Source organism: Seriola aureovittata, chromosome 16 (assembly GCF_021018895.1).
Source record: "Seriola aureovittata isolate HTS-2021-v1 ecotype China chromosome 16, ASM2101889v1, whole genome shotgun sequence".
In the NCBI taxonomy this organism is placed as follows: domain Eukaryota; kingdom Metazoa; phylum Chordata; class Actinopteri; order Carangiformes; family Carangidae; genus Seriola; species Seriola aureovittata.
The window spans coordinates 12,694,522-12,722,518 of NC_079379.1; the positions used below are offsets into that span (position 1 = coordinate 12,694,522).

Genomic DNA, 27,997 nt, shown 5'->3' on the forward strand with positions numbered 1-27,997 from the left:
ATTATTTTAATATAAAACGGGGTTTTACATGAAAGCAGACAGGGTACCGTTTGTGAGTCAGAGCAATGTCTTAGCAAAAGGCAGATCATGCTTTAGAAGAACTCCACAGAGAGAAACAGCCTTGTACAAAGTGACCAGTGACCTTCTTTTAGCATAATATCCTTGGCAATATACAAATTTCATTCTTTACAGCTCAGCCTTTGGGGCCAAAGAGAGATAGGGTTGAAATACAGTAGAGATTACAGAAAAACATTTCGCCTTTCTGTCTTCAGTTAACAAAACAAAGTTTTTGCAATCACCGATGTTTCACGCTAGCAGAGAACAATGATACACCAACTGACTGGGGGTGGGGGTGGGTTGGACTAGTGCACAAAGAAAATAAGGTGATATTGTGATTATTAAGTGTCCTGATATGTAATTTTGTGCCAATAGTTGGCTTCAAATAGAAGCTGACACTGCAGCTTAATAAAATTTAAATTGGGTATTACAGGTTAATTTTATCATTGGAAGGTCAGATGCAGACAGCGGCATGGAATAATAATTTGCCACTGGCTAACTCATCTCTTTATCTGTCTTTTTTCTCATTTGTATTTCCAGTACTCTTTGGTCAGTTTGTGTTGTTCCAGACTTCACTGAATGATGTAGTAGAGATCTATGATGGACCCACTCAACAAAACACACTATTGTCTTCTCTTTCTGGATCCCACTCTGGTAAGGATGGAGGGAAGGATGGAATAATTTATGGCTAGAGGGATTAATTGGCAGGCAGGCAATTTAAGCCCTCACTGTTTCTCTCTCCTCCAACTTTTCTGACTCTGTGTCTTTCTGACTAGGTGAGTCTCTACCTCTGAGTTCGGGAAACCAGATCACCATAAAGTTTACCACAGTTGGACCAGAAACTGCTAAGGGATTCCACTTCGTCTACCAAGGTCAGAAAATAAGTTTAAGATTCTGTAGGCCTTGGGGTTTGCAGAACTGGCTTGCTTCATGTTTAAGGTTTCATACAAAATTTTCCATAATAGCAATGAGGGTTTGTGTGTGGAGGTAGTTTATACCCCTTAAAGTTTAAGGGATGGGGAACATCCGGTCTCTGGGCCGCATGTGGCCCGTGAGACAATTTGATGCGGCCCACGAGGTAATTCATAAATACAAACTTGTTCCAAAGTGTCAGTTTGTCTCGAAGAACCGTCGCAGAGCGGATTACTGATATGGCACGAGGTATTGAAAAAACACTGAAATACAATTTCCAGTTTTTCTCTCTGGCTGCCAATGAAACAACAAACATAACAAATCTCGCCCAACTAGCTGTTTTTGTGCGTGGGATTACTGCTGAGTTTGATACGAGGGGGGAATTGCTGTCTTTGCAAGCGAAGCATGGCGCATTGGAGAGGTTGTGTGATAGTGTGATATATGTGTTCAATAATTTAGTATTGGCCTCGAAGGATGTTATAAAAATTGAAATGGCCCTTGATAGCAAAAGGGTTCCCCACCCCTGCCTTCAACCTTGGCTTTCTGGGGCTATGTGGTGTAATGGCTTATCTCTTGTTTTGTAAGTGGCCATTACATATAAAATGCAACAGTTTAATTTTTACTTTCAATGTATTCAATCAGAAAAGCCACGAATAGAGAAAAAATATCTTATTCAGTGTCCTGGCGAAGATAGGCAGCAGCAATAACAGTTCATTTGGCATTTCTATTGATATGAACACTTTTTAATGGTTGTGTCATCTTACATTTTTCTTCAGCTGTACCGAGGACCAGCTCCACTCAGTGCAGTTCAGTCCCAGAGCCGCGTTTTGGGAAACGCCTCGGTAATGACTTTGCAGTTGGCTCCTTGGTGCAGTTTGAGTGCAACCCTGGTTACGTCCTGCATGGCTCTACTGCCATACGGTGTGAGAGTGTCCCAGACAACCTGGCACAATGGAATGACACGCTGCCAACATGTATAGGTAAACATACACACAGAAATTAGACTGAGGACGGACATTTTCCTGTCCAGAATGTAGTAACATTATGAGATGCATTATTAACCCCACAACTGAGAAAGGAAAAAAAAACACAGTTAATTCAAATGCACACCATGTTTCAGTTTAGTCAGGCCCTAAGCCTTCCTATGCCAAAGCTGTCACACAGGGTTTAAGCTCTTTGGTCTCCCCCTCTTCAGTAGGGTACCACCCCCTTTCCTTTCCTTGTCTTTTTTCCCGTTACTTGCAGACAAAATGATGTTTCAACCTCTAATTTACCCTCTTTTCTGCTCTCTTCTATTCCGTGTGTCAACGCTCTTCGCTCTCCCAGTTCCCTGTGGGGGTGTGTTGACCTCCCGTCGTGGCACAATCCTGTCACCTGGCTATCCAGAGCCATATGACAACAACCAGAACTGTGTGTGGAAGGTCTCCGTTCCAGAAGGGGCAGGAATACAGGTAGTATCTGTCACACGCTGTTTCTTGGCTGACCTATGTAACATTGGCTTAAAAGCTGATCAGGGGGGATGTCAGGGAAGATAAGATATTATTAGAACAATGAATGGATGGATGTTTGTGAGAGAGGGTCCATCCAGAGATAACTAGAAAGGATCTAATCAGGAGAGATAATGCCTGATTGCATTCTCACGGACAAATACAAAGGCCAAGATGCCATAGACACAAAATGGAGTTGACATCTCACATTTAATTTTTCCTTAAATTTTGCAGTACGTCACATCAAGTTTAAGTTTGTTTTATATCATGTGACTTGCTACTTTTTCAAAACAAAAAGTCGTGTTTCACGTCTTGTTTTGTTTGACAGTTTCATTGAATATTTACACCAATTGACATCATGTGTTTTACTCTTTCTAAATTTGTTCATTGAACAATTTCTGTCCTCTTTTTTTTTTGTCGGCTTTTCCAGATACAAGTTGTAAGTTTTGCCACAGAGCATAACTGGGACTCTTTGGATTTCTATGATGGTGCTGACAACCACGCACCAAGACTGGGCAGCTACTCTGGTAAACACCTCTTTTCAGTATTTTTATAGTGTTACTCAAAATGTTACTCATGTCATTACATTCTTGTCAAAATGTAATTTGGCAAAAGACAGCTACTGTAATATAATAGCAAGAAACTCATACAATTTACAGTTTACAAATTAGTTGACAGCTAAGTTGTATTATAGCACATGTGCAGTTTGCTGCCAGCTAACGTTTTAGTTATTTTCATCTAAAATATGGTAAATCATACAGTTAATAACTGAATTGTGAGAATCTTGAGAGCTTAATTTAATTTCAAAGTGAGACAGTAACCAAGAGAGCATAACTGAACAACATTCAGCATTTATTGATTAGGAAAGGTGTGTCACAGCTGCTCAGGTTAGTGGTAGTAATGGCTATGAGTATTTAGGGACAAATAAAAAAAAATAGGCCATTTTCACTGTATGTCACAGAATAAGCAAGAACTCTGCTATTTGTAACCTGATCACAGTAAATATTGCTGTTACAACAGTATAACTGTTACATATAAACGCAGTAAAATTGGACAAACATTGCATGTTGTCATGAAATGTACAAGATGCTGCCCATGTGGCCCCCCACTTAGAGTGCAGTTAGAGCTAAACTGGTTCCATTCTGAGTGTCCCAGCAGAGGCTGGGGCACACACCCACTGACACCTGCTTGTTTATCTGTGATTACTTGAAAGACATATGAGAAATGTCTGCCGCATAAATAATTGTTCCTCTTACACTCTAGTGCTCTATTAGGAATAGATATTTCCTTAGCAACCTATATGTAATTTTAAATGTTCACAAAATTTACACACATGATCTTTACTTAACTTTCATGTTAAGAGCAAGTGACTTTTTAAACTCATGGTAATTATAGTATGTTAAATATTTACAACTGATTACAGACAATAAAACAATAATATAAAAGGTATAAACCCTAATTGCAAATGTTAATTTGATTTATCACTATAATAAAATGTGATAGCATAAAAAAATTAAAACTTTTTTTACTGCTTTCTGTTCAGGCATGACTGGTTTACTGTTTTGTTTTATCTATAGCAGCAATGCTGTGTCAGTGATATATATCTGTTATGGCAGGGGAAACCTTTCACTCGACACACCAGCAGCAGCAGCACACATGCTCTGTTAATATTTAATTATGTTATCCACCATTTTTCTTTGAATGTAGTTTTCAACGATTAATGAAATTGTGGTTCGTAAAAACCCATAGCTAATTATATTTTACTGCATATTGCTTGTGTAAAAAATTCTATATTACAATTCCACCTACATTTCTCTTCTCATCTATGCGTGTAGGAGGAAAAAGTGAACTCAACAGAGTAACCAAAAAGAGAGGTGTACTTTAGAGTGCCATTGGTCTGCCTGGTCATGCTGTCTGCAATGACCTCAATAGAAATGCCTCTGCTCTAGTGCTGCCACAACTTATATTCAGCCAAAAGCACATATTTAGTCTGGGTGAAGCATTCCTCTGGATTCAGCTGTCCAAAGGGGAAGTCAGCATCTTCTGCGGATACTAATACTTCTTGTAGGGAGGCAAAGTCACCTGCTTATATGCTGGTTGTATCAAATAATCTATGAAAGTGCTTGATGTCTTTATGTCTTCATGGATAAAAGATTATGTTATAGAGGAGGCAGTGAAATGACCATGACAGTGATTCTACATCTATAAAATAAAACAAATACATGCAAAGCGATGGTAAAACTTTTTTATAGGGGTAATTACAAACATTAATTAATACTGTTATACATCCAGATATGACTGTTGTGGTTAAATCCATGCAGTTAATTATTCACAATTTATTCATAATTTATTTTCAAGGAAAAAAATAATTTTTTATTTTCTGTCATGATAATAAATGAGATTTTCTCTGGAATGTGAACATGACCAGCAGGGAGGCTGCAGCCTGTCCAAAAACCATCCAATTAATTCCCCTCGCAACAGACAACCAATCACATCCTTCGGCCTAATGCACTGTTCTTTCAGAGGGATGTCTCTGTAACTTTGAAATGTTTTGCTGACACACCTGCCACTGAGCAAAGAGCAACATGTGAATGAAAACAAAGTAATGCTTGGCTCACAGCTCGCTGGCCTGTGGGAAATATTAAACTCCACAGGTAGCTAATATCAGAAGATATTGTCACCATTATTACATCTTGAAGCAAGACAATTTGATGACATTTCCAGTGACAAGGAGATTAGAGTAGTTTAATGTTCCTTTACATTTAAGTACACCATTTAATATCTTATTGTGAAGGGGCTTGACAGGCTGACACTGTTGCAGTGCAATACTGGTTTTTGCTTTGTACCTTCCCTCGCCATACTAAGTAGGTCAAGCCAACATTTGAAAAGTGGTTTCAAATAAAACAGATGTCTCAAATGAAAGTAATCCCCTTCTCTCTCCTTTGAGAACACTTCACAAACAAAAAAAGTGAAAATGTATGTTTGGGGGGCCTTTGTTGTTTCCTTTGCTGTCAGATAACTAAGATCTGCTTGCTTTTAAGCCTCAGTTGAAAAATGAAAAAATTTGATCATGGTCCTTTGTTGCTCTCTTCTTCCTCCCTGCTTTCAGGCACAACCATCCCCCCTCTCTTGAATAGTACATCTAACAACCTCTATCTCAGCTTCAGCTCTGATATTAGTGTCTCAGCTGCTGGTTTTCACCTGGAATATACAGGTAACATATTATCTTCTATACAACATTATCTTTGGCCTAATCAATATATACATAATAATGACTGAAACTTTTATATTAATGTTTTTTTCTTATCAGCTATTGGTCTGGAGTCATGTCCAGAGCCTCAGACTCCAAACTATGGAATTAGACAAGGAGACAGATTTATGGTCGGTGATGTTGTGCAGTTTTCATGTGAACAAGGATACTCCCTTCAGGTATAAATACAACTTTTATATACTGTTTGTCCTTCTGTACCCATGTAAATTAACTACAGAGGGACTAAGAGGAATCGGGCGATAGAAATTTCACGCCTGAACACATGAACACATGCAGTTTTTACATGCAAAGCGACTGCCAGATATGTATGTGAAATCATTCAAGGCTGCTCAGCTTCTTTGATGTGCTGCCATTCACTCTTTTTATCCCCTGGCTGCACAAGCCAAGAACTATTTAAACTGTGAATCAGAAGGAAACCCTACTCTCAGGTGGTTTTCCAAGCTCTTACTAAACATACAACTCTGGTTTGGTTTGCACAACTCCTGAATAATGCATTTCTCTGGTGTGGTCTGGCAATTTCTGTGTGGTGTACTGTATAGCTCTAATGGAAGTTTGGCTTTTCCCTAATGCTTATATATAATATACAGCTCCATGGTATTAATGAGAATATCTTCAATGCAAAGCATGAATATTGTTGTTGAGCAGATAAAACGGCACTTTTAAACCAAATTATCTGATCATCTGCGGCGATTTCCCAAATGTTGACCCAACACATAATAAATTGTGGTTGCTTTTACATTTCTAGGGCAATGCACATATCACCTGCATGCCTGGACCTGTCAGAAGATGGAACTACCCTGTACCACTATGTCTTGGTAGGAGTTCTCCTCCAGTACATACATGCGCACACACACACAAATTCATTCAGGCCTGGATATACTGAGATACATGCAAAACTTCAGTGCTGCAGAAATGATGCAGGCAGTCTCCATTGCCTTCTCTGACTCTCTGGAAAATGAGCTGTTTTATCAGTTTACTGTTTTGTGATGAGCTGATTATTTAGTTTTCTGTGCTGAATATGATTAGGCTTTGCACAGCTAAGTCAGACTCTGCCATAAACATGCACAGTGTGCCAAAGCATCAGCATGCACTGAGGCAAATTAGAGGAAACAAGCCCTGGACACATTTCTACTTGCTCAATGCTAATTTATTCAAGAAGAGTATTTATTAGAGACTCAGAATATTAATGTTTTATTCAAAATGATTCAAAATGTCAGGTTGAAGATACTCAAGTGTCCAGTCAGAAGTAATGTCTTTAAAAAGTATAAGAATATCTACTGTGCTCAGTGAGGTTACTGCCAGCTTTTGATGTGCTGCTTTCTACACTGACCCACCTTTTTTCTCTGTTTTTATGTTGTATGTGTATGTGTGACTCCAGCCCAGTGTGGTGGGTCTATGACAGATGTAAGTGGAGTGATTCTAAGTCCTGGTTACCCTGGCAACTACCCCAGTGGACTAGACTGCACATGGACAGTCAACTTACCTGTCGGCTTTGGTAAAAAATACTGTCAACTTTCCACTTTAGCATGAAATATGTGTGGTCTGTTTTCTCTGTTCGTTTCTGTCTCCCTCTTTCATATATCTATGTTATTTATTGATTGATTTACTCACTCACTCACTCACTCACTCACTCACTCACTCACTCAACTAGTGTTGTGTTGGTGGCCTTGATCAATGTTGTTCATGAGTGGCTGCAGATTAAGCACCTAAAAACACTTTTCAGTTCACACACATTTGGTTTTACTCCTGGTCTTTCGGTCAGTCAGGCTGTGTTAATCTGTAAATGTCATAAACTGTGTATTTTTCTCAGGCATCCATCTCCAGTTCCTGAATTTCTCCACTGAAGCGATCCATGATTACTTAGAGATCCGCAGTGGAACGCTGGAAACCGGCTCGGTCATTGACCGGTTCAGCGGTCCAGTCATCCCCAAGCCTCTGTTCAGCACCACCCACCAGACCAGCTTTTTCTTTCACAGTGACTATTCACAAAACAAACCAGGCTTCCACATCACCTATCAAGGTATATCTTGTTTCTGTAATTTCCTCTCCAACATCTTGTTTACACTGATTTGCTAAGCAAAGAAAATAAGAGCAGACAACTGATAGTGGTTCTTACTTTACTGAAACTAGCAGCTGTTGCCAATGTGGTTATTAGATTTAAAAAACTGCCTGACTGCAACTTCATTTCTCAGAGACTAACAACAAAATTATCTACTTTTCAGACAACAATGAAAGTGTTTCTGGACTTACATGGTGCATACATGTCCTTATTTTTGGATTAATTTCAGTGATTAGATGAATTTTGTATTTATTCTATCAGCCACTAAAAAAGGTTTCGAGCAGTCTTTTATTTATTATGACAATTCTCATAGAAATAAATTTGTTGCGGCTAATTCCATTAATGTGAAAATTACAGTGGATGATGAATAAAACCTTTTATCTCATGACAGCAGCAAAGCTGCCAAAGTGTTTTGAACAGGAGAATGTGAATCCTGGCAGTTGCATTTTTTCCACTATTATTATTGCTACTAATGTTTGTCAAACCCTTGACTCTTGTGACTTTGGCTGTGAAAAGTCACTGTCACTATTATGTTTAAATTAGTATTTTGGCAACAACAGAAGAAGAAGCACACACTTCTTTGGTGCATGATACCCTTATCAAAAAGTTAATAACCTTAATTTATATCTAAAAGTCTGCAGCTGTTATGTCTCTCTCCAACATTTCAGATTTCAGGGTTATTTTAGATTGCAGAGATTGCAGTAGGTCTTTTTTTTTTTTTCAAACAAGCCGGAGGAATTATGCGTTAGTCTTTTGAACTCTGTGTGAAAGTTAGTACCGACAAACAACTTTTAAGTGGGAGGAGAAGAGTAATTTGAAGAACTCAGAGTAGTTTAGGGCACAGTGTAGTCCATTTGCAGGATGTTTAAAATGTTTTTTTTAACTACTGGACTGGTGGCTACGGTTGGAGATCCGGATCTTAAAAGTATTTTTTAGCACCCCCCTCGGAATTAGATAAAAATTTAATTCAGTGTTAGAATGGCTGCATTTATTGTCTTTTTTCGATGACTGGCTTGATTTTAGAAGCACTTATCATAGCTGCTCATAGTCATTTGCAAACAACTCCTGCATTGTTACCATTGTCCTCAACTAATTTGGGATGGGTTACGGTCTCTCCAGCCTACCAGCTCCAGAGTTGTCCAGACCCTCGTCCATTTCGAAATGGCATCGTGATTGGCACAGATTTCAGTGTTGGGATGACAGTGTCATTTGAATGCCTGCCTGGATATTCTCTGATCGGAGAGGCTTCACTCACATGTTTACATGGAATCAGCAGGAACTGGAACCACCCGTTACCACGATGTGAAGGTATTTCATGTTGTTATCAATGTATGTCAGTCTTCTTTGAATGCATTCCATAGTACTTTTCTTTGATCTGAGAAGTTTCATATGTTTACAGCTCTAGGTGTTGTGAAAGGAATATAGTCACTTAATTTCGGTTAGTTCTGATAATACTGAATGTCTCACTTTCTCAGAGGAACATAATCTGTGTTTTATATGGGGTTTGCAACATGGAACCATCATATACCCAGGTCCCAAGAAGATATATAAATATATAAACTGGCAAAGTATTCTTTCAATCCAAAAGAGGATTTTTGCAGAAGCGATGCATTACTTGACCCATCGTAAAAACACCCTCATTTGTAAATGCTTTTTAATAGCATTTCAATATTGATATCATTGCTGTTGCGAATATTTGTAATGATGTTTCATATTATTGCTTTCCTGACTCTGACAAAGTATCATTCCATTATTAAATTATTAGCTATCTTACTCCTAGCTGTAACTTTAATGTGCACATGATTTTTATTCAACACACTCCTTCCTGAAAGTAAGCACTATATAGCCCTCGATATTTCCTCTACAGTTTAACCAGTTGATATTGATTGTTGCATTGAGAGCAAAGTGGAAAGAACGTATTGTGCAATTACAAGCTACTTGTAACTCAACAGAATAAAATAGAATTTTTCTTCAGTTTATGGAATCAACAAGAGAATGTTCATTACCATAAAAAAAAAAAAAGAAATAAAAATAAATCTGAACAAAATTAGAATCATGGCAGGTATGTTGTTCCAGCTAATTGTGGTGGTGAAATTCTATCATGAAATTCTATTATTATAACTTTATGACCAGTAACTGCACATTAATCCAATTGTTATTCCTTTTTTAATTTTAAGGCACGGCTCTAGAGTGTTAACACTTATTCAAGGACCCTTAAATAAAAAAAACTGTAAATGTTCAGTTTTATAGTTCTCAGCAGTGCTAACATTGCATCACTGATGAGTAACACCTACACTCCTGAGGAATACCTGAGCTGCAGAAGAGGAAAAAAAAAAAACTGTAATGACAATTTATTAGAGGTATTAAGGTGTTATCCAATGGTCATTACATGACTGATAGTCATGTCTTCTCTCAATCATCCAGACAATTACTAAAGCTTCAGAATGGTAATAGTAATTTGTTGGTGATTTATTAAGGGTATTTCTGCTAATATTCTATCGCACAGCTCTCTGTGGTGGTAACATCACATCATTAAACGGAACCATTTACTCTCCTGGTCACCCTGAGGAATACCCCAACTTCCAGGACTGTGTGTGGAGTGTGAGAGTTCCTCCTGGACACGGGATTTACATCAACTTTACTGTACTGAGCACTGAGCCCATATATGACTACATTACTGTCTGGTAGGTATTATTTAGTTATTTATTTTACTTGTTTTTCCACTATGTCATAACTGACGCTGTCCACCCTGATTATGTGACACTTCTTACCAATCTTTCTCATCTTTTTCAGCTTCATCAAGGGCCATTTCACAAAAAATTGTCTTTTTTACTTGACTGAATAGCCATTAAATTTGTCTCACATATTCGAAGAACTTCTGTTACACGGACAGACATGCACTTTCTCTCTCTCACAGGATCATGCTCTTTAACATCTTTTCAGAGCTGGCCACTAATTGGCTAAATCCCTGCAAGGATTACCATGACTACAGACATGTCTTCTTGAATATAAAGTTACTCTGACATAATTTCCTTCTTGTCATGTTTTTCCCATCTCTCTTTGGCCATAAGTCTTTCTCTTCTTCCCTCTGTTCCTCAAACGATCTCTAAACGACAGTCCGTCTTATATGGTATATACGATACATCTTTCTCTCCCTACCTGCCCAGGCTTCACTTCTCTCTTCATTATTCTTCTTGGAGAGAGCAGTCATTGGCAACAGCAGACGTTTTGTCAATGCAGGTGTTTAAATGGTGCCTGTATACTATGTTACATAGATATCTGCAGGTACAAAGTGGCAGCAGAACCATAAATAGACTGTACCATCTAATTCTATGGTTGCCATGTTTCTGCTCCTTCTCTATAGCTAAAGGCTGAGCCTGTTACCTATAAATAGACAGCTGGGTGCAACGTCAGTAGTTTAGAAATGTCACCTGGCATACAGACATAAGACCAACACAGAAGGACCAAATGTCTATCCTGTACTTCTGTGAGCTTGTCATATCGACCTTACAGATTTCCAGTTTTGTCTGTTTCCATTGCCCTCTCTAGAATTATTATTGCTAAAAACATTGTTATGATTTTGAGAAAGTATGGCAACACAATGTACAGTAGCTTTTCCAGACAACTGCCTGGGTGACTCATAAGTGATGTCCAATATAAACTATATCAAATAATTACTTTAATATATTCCTGCTTTCAGAGGAAGAGGTACACTAAGAAATTGATCATTGCAAGCTTAAAAGAGCCCTTATTCTCTAAATGAATGATCCCATCAAGTGACCCAAGGTCAGTTACAATGACATCTACTACTATTTGCCCACGTCTCCAATTTAGTTTAGTTTGCTTCTGGGAAAACTTCACCTTAGGAACTTCTAATTTAATTGCAAAGATGCAGGACTTAGGTCAATGCACCACCAGATCTTTCAGGACCCAGTTAAGTAACAACACCAGCAACGGTCTGAATGTTTAGGTATGACTGTCTGGCTACAGCCTCTGTCAGATATGCAACGTACAGTCGATTGTTGTGCTAGTTTTGATTATTTTAAGGTGAAATACTGACGTCTCATAGTCTTCTAACTAACAGCAGAAAATTCTGTCATTTAGAGTTGTAACTATTCTTTATTTGAATTATGGATTACTCTACTTTGTATTTTTTGATTAACTGATTAGTCCCAACCAAAAAAAACTCAACGCAAGGGTTAATTTACTTGTTATCCTAATTTATCTGATCAAGATTAAAATTTTATGAACAGTCAATAAATTAGTCTATTAAATGTGTAAGAGTTACAAATTTTATCATTTCCCAGATGACATATTTCTTGTTTTGTTCAAAAACGCAAAGAATAATAATGTACAATGATACAAACAAAGAAAAGAAAAGCAGTAAATCCTCAATTTGAGAAGCTTGATGATTGACTGAAATGATTAATCAGTAATCACAATTGTTGCCAATCAATTTTCAGTCAATTGACAAATTGATTCATCACCTAATTGTTTCTTATTAAAATGATTCTAGACATTGTACAACATAATCATATCAACCAAATGTGAAAGCTGACTTTTATTATTGTAGTTTTGTTGGTTCTCCACACTTACTTGACACTGGAGAGCTGCTTCCTTTTAGCTGTACATAACAGGGACATGGCTTGTTGGACATATGTCTTTGGTGTATAAATGTAATGTCTTAAAACTACAGTATCCAGCCTGCCTTTCTCACGCCAAACACCACAATACCATTGAGCCATGTGCTGTCCACCCACAGCCGATTCTGTGAATTCCTTGAATTGGTGGCGCAGCATGTTCCTGACCCTGCTGTCAGTTGGAAAAAGTGGACAAACTGCTGAACTCACACGAAGCAAAGACGGCAACCTCACACAAAGCACTAAAAACTCACAATCTCACAGTCACAACACTGACTTCCTGTAGAGAGCACAGTGTCAGTGGTAAAGGTGTGATTTTCACAGCAGTCTCCTCAGTCCAGAGCCAGCCAACCTGACAGTCAGTTAGTCTGCTAATTGGTCTCATGCTGGGAAGCTTACTACAGGACTTCATTGTAAGAATTATCATAGATGTCGCAGAAGTAACCTTCTTTTGTGCTGCCTCACACAGTCAGTGTCTTTGTCTTGTCCGTGCTGTATGTACTGCCATAATGTACTCATAATGGTTAGTGAGTGCGGGCATCACCAGAAATCAGCAGTGGATGAAACTACTCTGATGACTCTGAACCACCCAACATGAATCAGCGACAGGGATGATTCCTTACATAACCTGACAGGTATAATTGGCCTCATCCAAAAACCACTTAACAGCAGGAAATAATTATTTCATTTAACTTCATGATGATACTTTTTAATCACTGATAATGAGCCCAGTATTGGTTAGTTTGCGTCTGACAGCTGGTGGGGCTGCCATTAAAGGTGAAATATGCTCATGACATTGCACTGAGAGCCGGACCTGCCATTTGATAGATAACTCTCTGTCTGCTGTGTGTGTAACTTTTCATGAATGCCAGGCTGATTAGTGACAAAACTAAAGCCAAAGTCTAAGTCAAATTCTACACCAGGATTCCGATCTGTTATTCTTATGATCTGACGACAGTTCAATCAATATTTATGAACTTGAGCATCCCAAAGCAAGAATAAGAGAGCCAGAGCTTTGAACTGTGTTGTTGTTGAGAGAAAAAAGGCTCTGTTCTCTCATAAGTTCACTGGAATCTGAGTTTGTGAAGGTTTTATATCTAAATGAGCTTTGTGACATTGTGGTTTAGAATGTTTTGAGAGGGAAGATGGGCCCATATTCATGCACAATCACTCTGGGCGCCGGCACTTTGTCATACAAAGTCCATCTCCATTCGCAGTCAATGGAGCAGCTCCAGGTTTTGTCTCATAAATAATCGTCAAGTCTCTTCTGTCTTTGTTTCTAGCCTCGGAGAAACCATTTCCTGATCACAAATAGCCATTTAACTGTCACGGATGACTGCAGTAACGTATTCAAATTATGTTTTAGGTTGACTTCTCTCTTCCATTGTTCTATAAAGAAAGATCATATCCATTCCTTTATGGGTCTTTAGTCTCTGAGTACCCCCTTTGTAACTCAAGTTTTCTCTTTGTTTCTCCACAGGGATGGTCCAGACCAATCTTCTCCTCAGATCGGCCAGTTTAGTGGGAACACAGCTTTGGAGTCTGTCTACTCAACCTCTAACATCATCCTCATCAAATTCCACTCTGACTTCTCTGGAGCTGGCTTCTTTGTCTTAAGTTACCATGGTAAGACCGTATCAACATCCTTAAAGTTGTCACAGAGCTAGCGATCATATCATTGACTAACACATCACTTGATTGTGTCTACTCAGTTACAAATCCCAAGCTCATTAACCGTTTTCTCTGCAGCTGGCTTTGTTTTCCTGAGGAAAAACTATACCGCTATGATTAGTTGTAGCTGAGTGAAGGCATCGATCTGTTTGTGTTCACTTCTCTTCACCTTCCTCCTCATTAAGTTCCACTTAGATCTGCTTCCTTTGACTCATTCTGACTCGTGAAGTTTTCACTTTGATCAAAGCGGATGTCTTCGTCACATCCTACTGAAGTAATACTTTATTAGTCACAATGGTGTTATTGATAGTTTTTGTATCATGAATTAAATTGGTAGTTGCAGCAATGTGGAAAGGTTCTCTTTAGCGTTACTGACCACTGTAGGTTCCAGCACTCCATAGGTTTTAATACTCTGATTTGATCTTTGAGTCTGCTGCAGCAGTTTAAAGTGCCACTATTCCTGCTATCGTGTGTATTCGGTTATTTTAAATGACAGCAGTTGGACTTACTAATGATGCATAAAATACTTAAACATAGTTTGTGATATGTGATTCACTTTTAATTGGTATTAAAGTCCCTTTTTCAGGTCGCACTTGCTTGGTTATAGACGAGTGGACCAGTTGTTTAACAAGTATGTTAATGAAACACTGTAATAACCCTTGACCTCACACTATAAAGTAAGATGAATATAACGCTGAGAGCTTTAAAATAGCCACTTTCAACTAAACCAAGGCCACATATGACAAAAATGATGCTCTTTTTTGAAGGAAAAGTTTCACAAAGTTTGCTTGTTTAATGGAAAACAAAGGAGAAGTGCAGTTGCTCAGATAAGAGTCTGTATGATAAAGGTATGGACAATGAACAGCTGGGTAGGTGTTTGCTTATCAAACACTTATCACTTGATACACTATAAGTGAGCGGATGTTCTGTCCTTTTTTCATTTTCTACTTTCTTTAATCCAGCACCTTCTTGTCTTGCAGCACTGAGGTATACAGTTGCCTTTGAATTTTGTGCTATTGTTTGAAGGAAAGTAGCACTGAGAGATAGTCAACAACTTTCACTAACTTTTCAACAACTGAAAAGTTAATTCATCTTTCAACTTAACAATTGTGTGAACATCAGCCTTGTCTTGTCATCATTGTTTCTAGCCAATCATGACTTCCTTTTCTCTCAAGAATTGCTATCAGATTAAAAGAAAATACAAAAAAGAGAATACATTCATAGCTTTAACTTCCAACCACACAAGACAAACAAAGCATTTTTTAATTTTAATTGAATTGTTGCTTTAGTACAAGGAACGAGCAAACCTGCAGTTTGTTTAACAAAAACAATTAGACTCATGAAATTAAAAGATTTACATGACACAATGCCCTCAGTGAAGGTTTGTTTGTGAGTTTCTCTTTGTATAATAGTATAGAAGAGTTTTTGTATCTGTCTTACATACACTTACACACACACACACGCACACACACACACACACACACACACACACACACACACACACACACACACACACACACACACACACACACACACCTCCACCAGAGTGGTGGATATTGTATTTCTGGCTCTTTCTCCATGTCAAAACTGTCGATGCCTTTCAGTTTGTCATTTCATTTAAATCTTTTGCTGCGGTCCTTCAGTGAACTTAGATTTCCCTTTGTTTTCACCCACTGTTTAAGATGAAAACCTCCCTCATCGTCTCCCTTCTTGTTTCGCCTGTCTGCCTGCATACATCAATCTTTAGACCCTTTGGCGTCTGTCGTTTTTTTTGACTACTGTCGTGTGAAAACATCCAGCTATAATTATGATGTTTTTCCGTCTGTTTTTGACATGAAGGTCTGAGGGATTATGACCACATGACCACATGATAATGTGTTATCTTTTGTTGGAGAAAGCTTCAAACAGGATTTTCTTAAATTGAGATTTTTTGGAAAAACAAAAAACGCCTGCATAAATATAGTATATGTATGAATAACTTGCATACATGTAAGGAATCTTCATAATGTTTAGCAGCACAGTACTGAGAAATTACGCCAAGGTTTCCTACTGCATTGAAGCTTTAGTGATGTCCTTCACATGTAAGATGCTTTGAATAAAAGTGTCTGCCAAATGACAAAATGTATGTAAATGTAAACATTTTATGTCGATAATTATATTTTCTATTTGTCTAATATTTAAATCTGTATTTAGTAGATACATCTACTAAAGCCTGTCATTAAGCTAAAAATGCTATTTTTTTCTACATGAAGGCTTGAATTTGTTTGGCAATGAGGATAAGCAGTGTAACTAATGGATGAATGGATTTTGGCAATGCAAGGTTTTTACCAAACAGTAAAAGAAAAAAACGCTTCTTATTTATACTACTTCTTATATATTCCTCATCCTTGTCAGAGTAGTTTAGTCCCTGAAAAGTTCCCCTTTTGGCTGAAGTTCTTATTTGACAGAATAACTTCTAATGAATTCTAATTCTCTTTTACCCTTCACAACACATTTTGTCTCTCTGACATGCGCAAGCATATTCAGTATATACTGTATATACCTGCCTTCTCCATCATGAAGCTCATATTTGTTTCTTTTCTGTTCACTGCTCTTTAGTGAAAACATGTCAAGTTGTTTTTTTTAACAGGCTTCCCCTTTTCAGACAGATGACACATTGTTAATGAGTTTCCTCTGGCAGGTTTTAACTGTCAGCTGTCACACTCACACAGGAACAGTACCATCTGATGAATTCAACTTTATTTTCAATTTCTGTTTTGTTGGAGGATGTACAGCAGAGAGTGACATGCAAGATGGATAAGAGGGAGACTGGATGATGCGTATGGCAGTGGTTGTTAGCGCTGTTTTGTCACTTCAATTTTATATGACAATATAACAAACACAAAACAAGAAAGACAGACAAGAGTGAGAGGTAGGTAGCCACAGTATGAGCGGGTAGTACACCCCATTTGTTAGTCTGGAGAAGATACAAATTCTCAATTAATAAAAGAAAAGAGAAAAAGCCGCACTCCTGATAGATTTCCCTCAGCAGGAACTTGTCACAATAAGACACATTTTCTACATTTCTTCTTCAATGTCCTTTAGTGACACAACTGAAATTCAGAATGTCATAGTTTGCATCTGAGACAGCTGCTAAAGTGTAGTTTTGGTTTGAAATGCCAAATAAACCCCAAAGGAAACATCAATCAACTGTTTGGGGTTGTTTATCAATGTCATTGTCCTTCTATTTATTTATCTCTGGGTCAAGGTTCTGAATGCCAGCACCTCCCATACAGAGATGAGGGCCATACAGTGGTGGATAATGTTGTCATGGACGTGAGACTGAGAAAGCTTATGTGACATGAATGTGGAAGTAGCTATAAAAATGCTCTCGGAGCTTAGTGAGATCAATGACTACTCACAGTGATCCTCTCCTCTCACGCACACAAGCATAGACATTGGTGCACAAACATGCACGTGCACACACTCAGATATGCATACACATACTCACACACACACACACACACACACATACCACAGGGCTTTGATATGCATGAGAGCAGCAGATACTATTGGCAGGTCTCATTTTCATAGTCAATTTCATCCTGACTTATAGCCCTCAGCCCTCTTTGCCTCTCTCTCCTTTAGTCCTCCTCTCTCGGTCTGTATTTTCTGTCTCTCTCTCTCTCTCTCTCTCTCTCTCTCTCTCTCTCTCTCTCTCTGTTAGTGAGTGATCTATGGTCATGCAGTAATATTGATTACAGCCTTCAGCTGAGTGGCTGTGAAGTCAGTAGCTTTTTATGATTCAAGGCAGTGCTGTATCCGTGTAGCCGTGGTCTAGTCATGCTTTGCTGACTAGACCATCTGAACTTAAAAAGTGAAGTTAAACTGATACAATCGAGATTAAACAGAGTAAACAGAAAACAGGTTGTTTTATTATTTGAATCAGTAAAGATTTCTCACTACAAAGCTCTGGACAACTGGAAGCTAACTCAGAAATGCAGGAAGACCAGCGGGTTACATTTAAAACATTCACAGCAAGAAAAAAAGAATTATTGCCGGTTTCCAACCATTGACAAGTTTTCAAATTTTCTCTGTCTTGACAAGCCAGGTTAGACTGACCGACAAAATTTCTTTTCACACATTGTTCTACATTGTCCCCCTCTTTGTCCTCTCTCCTCTCCTCTGCTGCGTCTGTTCTTCTAGCCTACCAATTAAGGGTTTGTCAGTCTCCTCCAGAGGTGCCCAATGCTGACATACTGATGGAAGACGTAGAGCTGGAGATAGGTGAGTTGCCTGGCTGACTGTCATGCCTTCAGACATGTCAGTTTGACAGAGGATGCAGACTTTTCAGTTTCCAGCAGTATAAGAAGTGTTACATGTTTGTATGATAAAATTTTAGTAATGGCAGTGATACACTGTATACAGCGGGGGAGGAAGCACACAACACAACGGATACTCCAAATGCAAGTTGATGTTCAATATTGACAATGTTACCCAAGCTAAAGTACATAAATATTAAAACTAAAATACTCAAAGTAGAAAAGGGGTCCCTGGGTGTGTTATATGATTATATATTATATTATGAGATCATTATGACTGATGCATAATTTGTAAGTATTGTTTCAATGTTGTATCTGGTCAAGGTGAAATGACTTTTCACTATTTTGTAAATTTAATTTATAGCCATGCACCATCTTCATAAGCTGCTGATATGTTTTCTACTTAAAATCTTAATTTGCAAAAAATAACTACTAACTAAAGCTGTGAAATAAGTGTAGTGGAGTGTGGTTACATTTCACTACTCACTGTACACTAGCAAAAGATAAACAATGTTGTTCCTTCTGTCTGCCTTGATTTTGTTTTCCAACACTTTTCTCACACCATGATTTTGTGCCTCCAGGTGACATCATCAGGTACAGATGCCATCCTGGATTCTCATTGGTCGGCAGTGAGATTCTAACCTGTCGTCTGGGAGAAAGACTACAGATGGATGCACAGCCTCCAACATGCCAAGGTGTGTATATGCCAATACATTTGCTCAGTGTTTTGATTAAAATTTCAAATAGCTGATAATGAAATCACTGAATATAACAATGGTGTGTATTTATTTAACATAAACAGTCTCCTCCCTTAATTTTCTATCCACAGTCCAATGCCCTGCACATGATGTGCGATATGACTCGTCAGGTGTCATCCTGAGCCCTGGTTGGCCAGAAAGTTATCCTAACCTCCAAATGTGTTCATGGAGCGTTACAGTAGAGAAAGGATACAACGTCACCATTACCTTTGAAAGCTTCCACACTGAGAGAGAGTTTGATGTGTTGGAGATTTTTGATGGTAAAAAGACACACACACAGACACACTTAAAGCTGTAAACATGTTAGGATGAAACTTGATCACCATGGGAAAACTTGATATACAGTTATAACCACAAAAATACAAAATACCAACTTAGAACAAATCACAGTGTATTTTCAATGTCTGATTCATTTTTTTTTGTCTATTTCTTTCTCTCTGTCCCCTCTCCCCCTTACCACTCACGTTATCCTGATCCCTCTCAGGTCCTACAGCCAACAGTCCCACTCTGGCAACGCTGAGCGGTGACCTGCCAACACCCTTTAACCTCACCACCTCTGGTCACCAGTTCCTGGTCCGCTGGTCTTCAGACCATGGCACAAACAAGAAAGGCTTCAAAATTCGTTATGTTGGTGAGTACCAAAGTATGTATCCCAACTTTATTTTACTACTACTTTATATTATTATAATGCATGGCAATAAGGACAGAGGTAGACAGAGACAGACAGAAGGACAGAGGGACATCCTGACTAGAAGTGCACTTGAAGGGATTGTTCAACCTCTAAGTTGTGTCAAAGTACAACTTATAATTTGTTGAACATAATGAAAAAATGAGAAAGTTCCTCAGTTTTGTGGGGGAAACAGGTAATCTACAAGAAAGTTGATTTAAAAAGTACATGAACTACTTAGTGTCATTAACTTCATCTCACCTGTGCAGTTTGTTTCTTCATCTTCAGCATACTTTTCTACCTCACTTCTGTCTGTCTCCTAGAGCAGATTTCTAAATTGTATTATGGGTTAGTTCTTAAATTTTATTCATTCAAGGAAAGCTTGATGAGCACAGATGTTGTTTTACAGCAAGCTTTGCATTTAGATAGTCTTGCACCTGGTCCTGCTGAGTATAACTTTAGACTGTTGTGCATTAAGCACCTTCACTGGGGTAATGGGATTTGAGTGCTTTATTCAAGGGCATTTTTTGACAGTTAAGGGGGAGGAGACAGTATCACCTGTTTAATTTGCTTATTCACTTCATACATTCTACTCAGGAGGCTGCTTCTTTAACCTTTGAAAAACCACTGCTCTGTATGATGAATGATAGGCTGAATAATAACAGAAAACTCTCCCAGGACGCTCACACTCAGTAACCTTCTCTGGTAGCTGTGATTAATGTGAGCATCTGCAAGGATTATTAAACATATGTTGTAAGCTTACTAATATCAGGGTTCAACCTCAAGAGTGTTCTTTTTTTCTTTCTTTCTTTCTTTTTTTTTAAGTTGCACAATCAGGTCGGTATAGGACCAGAACATACTTCTTCTCCAAAAACAAAATGTTCTCATGTTTTAATTATAAAGAGAAATTTAACTCTCTTGTTATATCTTGTTATGTTATGTCATTTCTCTTATTATTTTTCTTATTATTTAGATATACCAACTTATGTTGGTATGTCTGCTTTTGTTTTAAGAAGAAACTTTGTCGTCACGAAAGAAGCCCTTGTGTAATTGAGACCAGAAGTTTAAAGCCGTCAATGACATATTGTGAGCTGGCTGCTTTGCCTACATGCCGATTCTGTGATACCATCCCTTTCTGTGGCCATCAACTTTAAACTTTAAGAGCTTTAAAAGTAAACTGTGTCAGAAAGCTTTAATTAGAAATCCCTGACAAACTGTAAAAAAACATTGCTGGCACTGATTATGTGTTTTCAATGCGAGGAAAACACAGTTAAACGAACAAAACTCCCTCACTAACTTTTAAGTGGTGCTTGATCATTTGTGTTCAAAACCCACCATGCAGATGATACTGGCCCAGTGGCAGACCAGAGGGACATATAAAACAGACTTATCACTAATAAATAGGACCAGTTAAAAACTTAATTTTGGGCTCCTGCCCAATTTGGAGAGTTACACACCAGGCACATTGCCCAAATCAACATCTTACTGGACCCAAGCCTGGGTAATCTTTATAAGATATGACTGAGGAACATAATAGAACTGCTACTGCTGACTTACCATATGAGATACGGATATCTTTGTAAATGGACCTTTATCTACTGCCATGGATACTGAGACTACAGAATGCCAATACTACATACAACAGAAAAACGTAGACAATGCTTAACTTGTTGTCAGGTTATTGGTGGTTGCAGCAGGATTCCTCTTGTTTTGCCCACCATTGTCTGGAGTAAAGAATTAATGTTTCTTGGTGGAAGAATATTTCATAAAATTGCATAAGGCCACTGATGACTTTGTGGGTAGTGTGTTTGTCTTAAAGTCTTGCTTAGTAAAATAAAGGTTAATTAAAAAAAATATATATTTATTGTTCGATCAGAAGCTCTACTGAGAGAGATTTGCGATGTAGTTAATTTTGCATTCATTCAGCTTGTCAGAATTGGCTAAAAAAAACACTTGGCTTTTAAGATGGGCCAGAAAGACAACATCACCATTATGAGTGTGGTCATTACTATTTGTTCTCACAGAATTATTTTGTCCTGTTTAGCCCAAGTAGTGATTTCAAATATTTTACTTGGAAAGATAATATCCTGAACCTTCTCATGGCTCTAATAGCACAGTTTAAAATACACAATGAAAACCATAATTGTGCATGAAATTTGATTTTACTCACAAACAGGTCTGCCATTTTGGCTAGGATTCCCGTTGTGTAGGGTACAGTAGGGACTCCTGTGTGAAGGGACAAATGTCTCTCTTTATAGTCTGATACATGTATTCAGTAGTTCTGTTTTAGCAAAGGGTGTTAGCAATTCTGAAGTCAGCACACTGTCACTCATTCTGATGGCTCATCGGCTATTAAAGTCTGTCTCAATGAAGTTTGCTAACTTGTAGTTAACTTTCTTTTACTGACAATCTTTGTTCTTTTAATTTTGTTTCTTCTACTCCAGCCCTGTACTGCTCCACCCCAGACTCTCCACTCCACGGCTCCATTTCCTCTCAGAGTGGCGGCCATGTCAACAGCGTGGTGCGGTGGGCTTGTGACCGTGGTTACCGTCTCATTGGCAACGCCACAGCAACCTGCCGACGCACATCATTTGGTTACCACACATGGGATTCTCCTGTACCTGCATGTCAAGGTGTGTTTGATTGTGCTGATCTGTTTTGTGTATGTGATGTTAATTGTCATAAAAAACAGTAATTTCCAGATTTTTTAAATATAACTATATAATATATCTCATAACCATTAAAATAACTTTAGTCACCAAAATAAATTTTAGCTAAGTTTGTGTTGTTCAATTTAATCTTTTTGCGCCAGAGTAGATATATACCAGATTCAAGTGAGTAAAATGCCAGTAGCAGTGTTTGTAAGGAGGGGCTTTAAAATGTGACTGCCACATGTTATTCATATCAATTTGGGTAATGAAATGAAACAGGAGTAATCAAAAACAACTATCATTTTTGCGTAACTCATAGAGCCTTTTCTTTCTCTTTCTCTTTATGTGTATTTTCAGTTTGTATTATAGTGTATTCTACACAGACTTGATGATATTTTCATGTTGCACCTTCTATTGTCTAATCCCACACATCAGATAACCATAGAAAGGTATGGCTCATAGCAAATATAGTCAAATGAAGGATGTGTAGCAGATTGTGAACACCGTGTAATATCATGGTGCATTGCTCTACAAACCAGTCTATTTAAAACCCACTGTGGAGCAGAATTTTCAGCAAGTTAGATGTGTTTTGTTAGAGCTGGTTGGAACTGGAGATCAAGCATCTCTTGATTGTATATTTTTAGTTTGATAGAAATATGTAAGATTGTTTACAAATACATAATACATTCAGTGGCTTTGAATCTCCAGAAATATTTCAAACAAAGTACACATCAAATCTGCCTGACAGACACAACTGTGCATTAGGGCTTCTGTGTGTGTCTTTTTGCATGTTGTCTTCTTAACCACTGTGTGTGTATATGTCCTCCCCTAGCTGTCTCATGCGGGGCACCCAAGGCTCCTATAAATGGCGGCATTTTAACAGCTGACTACTCTGTGGGAACAAGAGTTTCCTATTTCTGTAACGATGGATACAGACTCTCCAGCAAAGAACTGACGTCAGCCATCTGTCAGCCTGATGGAACATGGAGCAACCACAATAAAATACCACGGTGTTCTGGTTAGTAACACATAGATCACACATAGCGTGTTACAAATTTTGACATATTAAATGGTAAAGCTACAAATGTAAATATAAATTCTAGACACCCCTAAGATTTTCATCACTTCAGTTACAAAAAACAGAAATATGAAATACTGCATTGTTCAAACAATGATCCTATCTCACTGGGCCAGGTGGATATGGTTTGTAAGCAATATATAATTACCACTGTGTGCGCCATGCATTTCTGGCTTGGACATTGTTATTTCAACTGAGACATTAAAATGCATCTGTGAGATATTTTGCACTGGCTTGCCCCCACTTTAAATGTAAGCATATTTCATGAGGCTTTATTTTGTCTTCACACTCTTTCCATCTCTGTAGTGGTAGTATGTCCCAGCATCGGGTCATTTTCTTTAGAGCACGGCCGCTGGAGGATTGTCAACGGGTCACACTACGAATACAGAACTCGCATTGTGTTCACCTGCGATCCGGGATACTACCGATTAGGCCCTGCCCATATCCAGTGCTTACCCAATGGCATCTGGAGCTGGAGAAATGAGAGACCGCACTGCCAGGGTCAGTAACACAGACGTATAACTGTTTAATTATCAATGAGGTAGCCATTATTACAAATTTGAACATGGAGGCATAGGAATCATTTCCTAGAGACATATAGTATTTGTGTTCAGATTCTATATTTATTCCTGTATTTATTTCCTAAGCAGTAATTTCCTCCTGGCACCTTCATGACACATAAAGACATATTTAATGGACAGGCATCAGACTGGTATGAGTCCTCTCATCTAACTCTTTGCCAGAAAGGAATAAGTGTATTTTAAAAAATGTCTAACTATTACTTTAAAGCAAACCAAGTCCCCTCAGCATATTTAAAGGGTTAGGGTTATTTTATGTACTTTTTTATGTTTTAAGTCAGAGAGTTTGTGAGCCACGATATGAAGAAATTGCCAAATTAATGTGAACTGACACTACCATTGGCATTTATGAACAGTTTGGATGACAGGTTGTTGGATAACAGATAATCAGCTTAAATCAGTAAGGACTAAAACATCTTATGTATACAAACACAAACGATAGTTCTTGGTTTCTTGGTTTCTTGGTTTCTTGGCAGAAAAAATAAGCAGCAGAAAATGGCTGTTAAAGTTTGTCATTTAAAATTTGCTGATATGAAAGGGTAGAGGTGTGTTCAATGATAATTGAATTTCTACTAATTTGATTTAATCTCTTTCAAATAACTTGATAATGTCTGAATTACAATGCAGAAACTTTTTTCCTTCAATACATGTGCTAACCTGAAGGAGTTGCGTTGACATTTTTCAAGTGTCATCTGCTATTTTTCTTCTGAGGATTCCTTGACATTTTAAATCAGTGTTATTTTTCCTTAAAGAATTCTGTGACATTTGGATATTTACTGTTATTTTCTTCACCAGGCATTTTTGAGTGTTAGTGAAAAAAGAAAAAAAAGAAATTGGCACCAAATTTGCATGATAACAGCTCTCAAGGACTGGTAGCGGTCCTCACTGAAACCAGTAAGCTCATCCAGCCTCTCGGCGTATGCTGGTGCTACGTTTTTGCACAGCTGCTTTTAAATTGCTTGTGTCTGACTGTGTGTCTCAGTTATCTCCTGCGGTGAGCTGCCATCTCCACCCAATGGGAAGAAGATTGGTACTCAGACAACATTTGGTGCTACAGCCATCTTTACCTGCGATGCTGGTTTCATGCTGGTGGGGTCAGCTGTCAGAGAGTGCCTGTCATCTGGGCTTTGGAGTGGAACGGAAACACGATGTTTAGGTATATAACTTCTAAAACTATTAATTTATTCAGACACACAGTATATCTAGACACTGTATGGAATTTTTAGGACTTAAATGTAAGGTTTAGGACATATAGGGCATGCGAACATACAATACACACACACTGAAACACCCAACATTACAGAGGAAGTTTGAAAGAGGGATTTTTCAAGTCAATTTAATGAGACCAGGTATCAAAGGTAGGTATGTGCCCTGCACCTCTTGTTTGGCTGCACAGCTGCTCACCTCTGGCCTTGTCCACCTCACAATCACGAGGAAGCATCTGCTGCACACTTACTAAATTCATTCTGAAGGTTCTTTTTTTATAGAAGCCTGAAAAAATAGGTCCTTTCTTCTGTCAGTGTGCCAGCCAGAGGTAACAGATGTTATGACATGGTGCTGTCACTTCTCCACGAAGCCTCTGCAGAAACATCGCTTCCCAGAATACTTCACAGGCTGAAAGAGATATGAGATGCACGTTATGAAGAAAAAGTTCAATGTAACTTAACCTAGACTGATGAGGAGGCATGATTCTGTCAAAAAATAAATAAATTGAGTCCTAAAAAAGTGCTATAAACAGCATTTTTATTCAGTAACTTTTCTTATTATCCTTCAAAACAAAACTGACTTTACTGTAATTGTTTTGGTTCTTTAAAATATAAGCCTGTGCAGTTATTTTGCTGTTTCCAATCATCTTATTAATTAAAGCTGATGTGTGCAAGATTCTTCCAAAAACCCTTAAACAGTCGATCCTGAAATGTTGAAAAAAAGGAAATGAAATTCTCTTGTAGAAGCGATCACAATTGCCAGATTTCTTACCGAAACTGAAACATTTGATGATATGAAACATTTTTTTTATTTCCTTGTACTATATGTTCAAACAAGCCTAGGCACACTTCAATGTATTTTACTTGATTTTATTGCATTCATTATTTTAATATTCTATTGATGTTTAACTGTAAAGTGTGCTGGTGCTGTATGATACTTGATACTGTTTTTTTCTTTCTTCAACACGTAACTCTCTTCAAAATATCCAAGAAAGTAAAGTGTGTGACTCACTTAAGTAATGCCCTATAACTCTATTAATTAACACCTCACAGACGATATAAAAAGACAGATGAAATGAGGCAACCTTTTTTCTTCTCATTCTCTTCCCACTTCCCTGATTGTCTTTGAATTGTTAGCACTTGCTGACACTAGGGATATGGTGCATCTTTTTATCTACAGTAAAGAATGTAATCAATACTTAATCCAGAAAAGAAAAGAAGAAAAGAAAAGTTACATTCACACCCTTTTTTTGTAAAATGCCTTTTATATTATCTTGCATTAGCACTGTGCATCAATTAGACCTATGGCAATTAATCTGATCAGGGGAGTAACGAGTTCCTGTATATATCAGGTTAGCTGTCAGGTAAAGCCTGATCCTTTTAAAAGCACAAGGACTTCATTTAAATGTTAGATGCTTTTGAAGATATTGCAAAGAGCAGTGACGCAGCTGTGGAAAAGTAGCAGGAGGTGACTGACCATCTGAGCCTTCATCATAACTGAGGGGTGATCCAATTTGTGACAGAGCCTCTAATATTTTGTGATGACAGAGTCCTTATAATCCTACTTTCCATTGTGTGCGATTGCTCACAGTCACATGTCTTATATCCAGGATAAAACTGCTTTCAAGCTGCAATTGCCTATTTTTACACTTTTTCAGGAGCAAGTTTCAGCAGGTGTTAAAAATTTGAATGCCCCACATAGACTAACTCTTGAGCCAAGGTGATGTTAAATCATCGAGGTGTGTTAAACTCCCCGGCCTGTTTTTTTCTGATATTGTCTCTGTATCCATGAAACTAACCCAGAGCAGCCATCTCATGGGTACAATAAGACGGTAAGGTGTAATATGATCTGCAGGATAACAAGCCAGATCTTAGTCACAACAAAAGTAAGTAAAAACAAGTAAATGAAAAAAGCACAAGTAAACCAGGACAATTTGTTTTTAAAAATTCCAGGTTGAGCTGAAAATGCAAGGATGTTTTTTGATGGCCATTGGTCTGTTTTCAACAATAGTATCTGCATATTAGTACACTCTAGGACAGTATTCCTCTTTGTCTGAGTCCCCTGTGTTTTTGTCTGTCTCTCTCTTTCAGCTGGTCACTGTGGAATCCCAGAAGGCATTGTGAATGGCCAGGTGATTGGGGAGAACTTCGGTTACCGTGATACGGTTGTGTATCAATGTCTACCTGGCTTTCGACTAATAGGCTCATCGGTTCGAATCTGTCTCCAAGACAACCAGTGGTCTGGACAGCTTCCTGTCTGTATATGTAAGGAAAACACACCAGCACAGATTCACCTCTAAATAACTTAAGATTCTCTTCAACTAACAAATTAAACCAAACCCCAGACTGATTGAACATTGTATGAACTTTAAAACCGGATGATCCCAACCCTGTGTTAACACACACTAAGCACACTACCTTGTTGTAAAAGACAGTCATATCTGCTGATAATCATATGTGTGACCTTTAAAAATCTTCTCTGTCATGGTAACACAGGCACTTAATATGTACATGTGGTCAGTGATAACAAATAAGAAAATAAGAATTCAGGAAATAAAGACAAAATTGCCCTTTGATTTCTGTAGTTACAGTATGTGTGTGCATGCTTGGAAAGGATAATAGCAGCACATAAAATGGAGTGTGTGAAGTTTGCGTCAGGATT

The 27,997-nt window shown here is 38.1% G+C and overlaps 1 protein-coding gene across 3 annotated transcripts in view; it reads left to right on the plus strand.

The window, feature by feature from the left end:
- The window catches only part of csmd3b (CUB and Sushi multiple domains 3b), a 333,374-nt gene that overhangs the window by 275,185 nt on the left and 30,192 nt on the right, over positions 1-27,997 (plus strand). For 2 of the 3 annotated variants that reach the window (XM_056398790.1, XM_056398792.1), the window contains exons 35-56: positions 598-711; positions 834-929; positions 1,746-1,949; positions 2,296-2,420; positions 2,887-2,983; positions 5,566-5,670; positions 5,767-5,885; positions 6,473-6,542; positions 7,106-7,222; positions 7,538-7,747; positions 8,906-9,094; positions 10,293-10,470; positions 13,907-14,052; positions 18,283-18,363; positions 18,980-19,093; positions 19,228-19,416; positions 19,641-19,799; positions 22,268-22,456; positions 23,307-23,492; positions 23,859-24,053; positions 25,113-25,286; positions 27,427-27,600. In XM_056398790.1, the coding sequence (XP_056254765.1) occupies positions 598-711; positions 834-929; positions 1,746-1,949; positions 2,296-2,420; positions 2,887-2,983; positions 5,566-5,670; positions 5,767-5,885; positions 6,473-6,542; positions 7,106-7,222; positions 7,538-7,747; positions 8,906-9,094; positions 10,293-10,470; positions 13,907-14,052; positions 18,283-18,363; positions 18,980-19,093; positions 19,228-19,416; positions 19,641-19,799; positions 22,268-22,456; positions 23,307-23,492; positions 23,859-24,053; positions 25,113-25,286; positions 27,427-27,600 (3,231 nt within the window). The remainder of the gene's footprint in view (positions 1-597; positions 712-833; positions 930-1,745; positions 1,950-2,295; positions 2,421-2,886; positions 2,984-5,565; positions 5,671-5,766; positions 5,886-6,472; positions 6,543-7,105; positions 7,223-7,537; positions 7,748-8,905; positions 9,095-10,292; positions 10,471-13,906; positions 14,053-18,282; positions 18,364-18,979; positions 19,094-19,227; positions 19,417-19,640; positions 19,800-22,267; positions 22,457-23,306; positions 23,493-23,858; positions 24,054-25,112; positions 25,287-27,426; positions 27,601-27,997) is intronic. The other variant, XM_056398791.1, reaches the window with a different exon arrangement.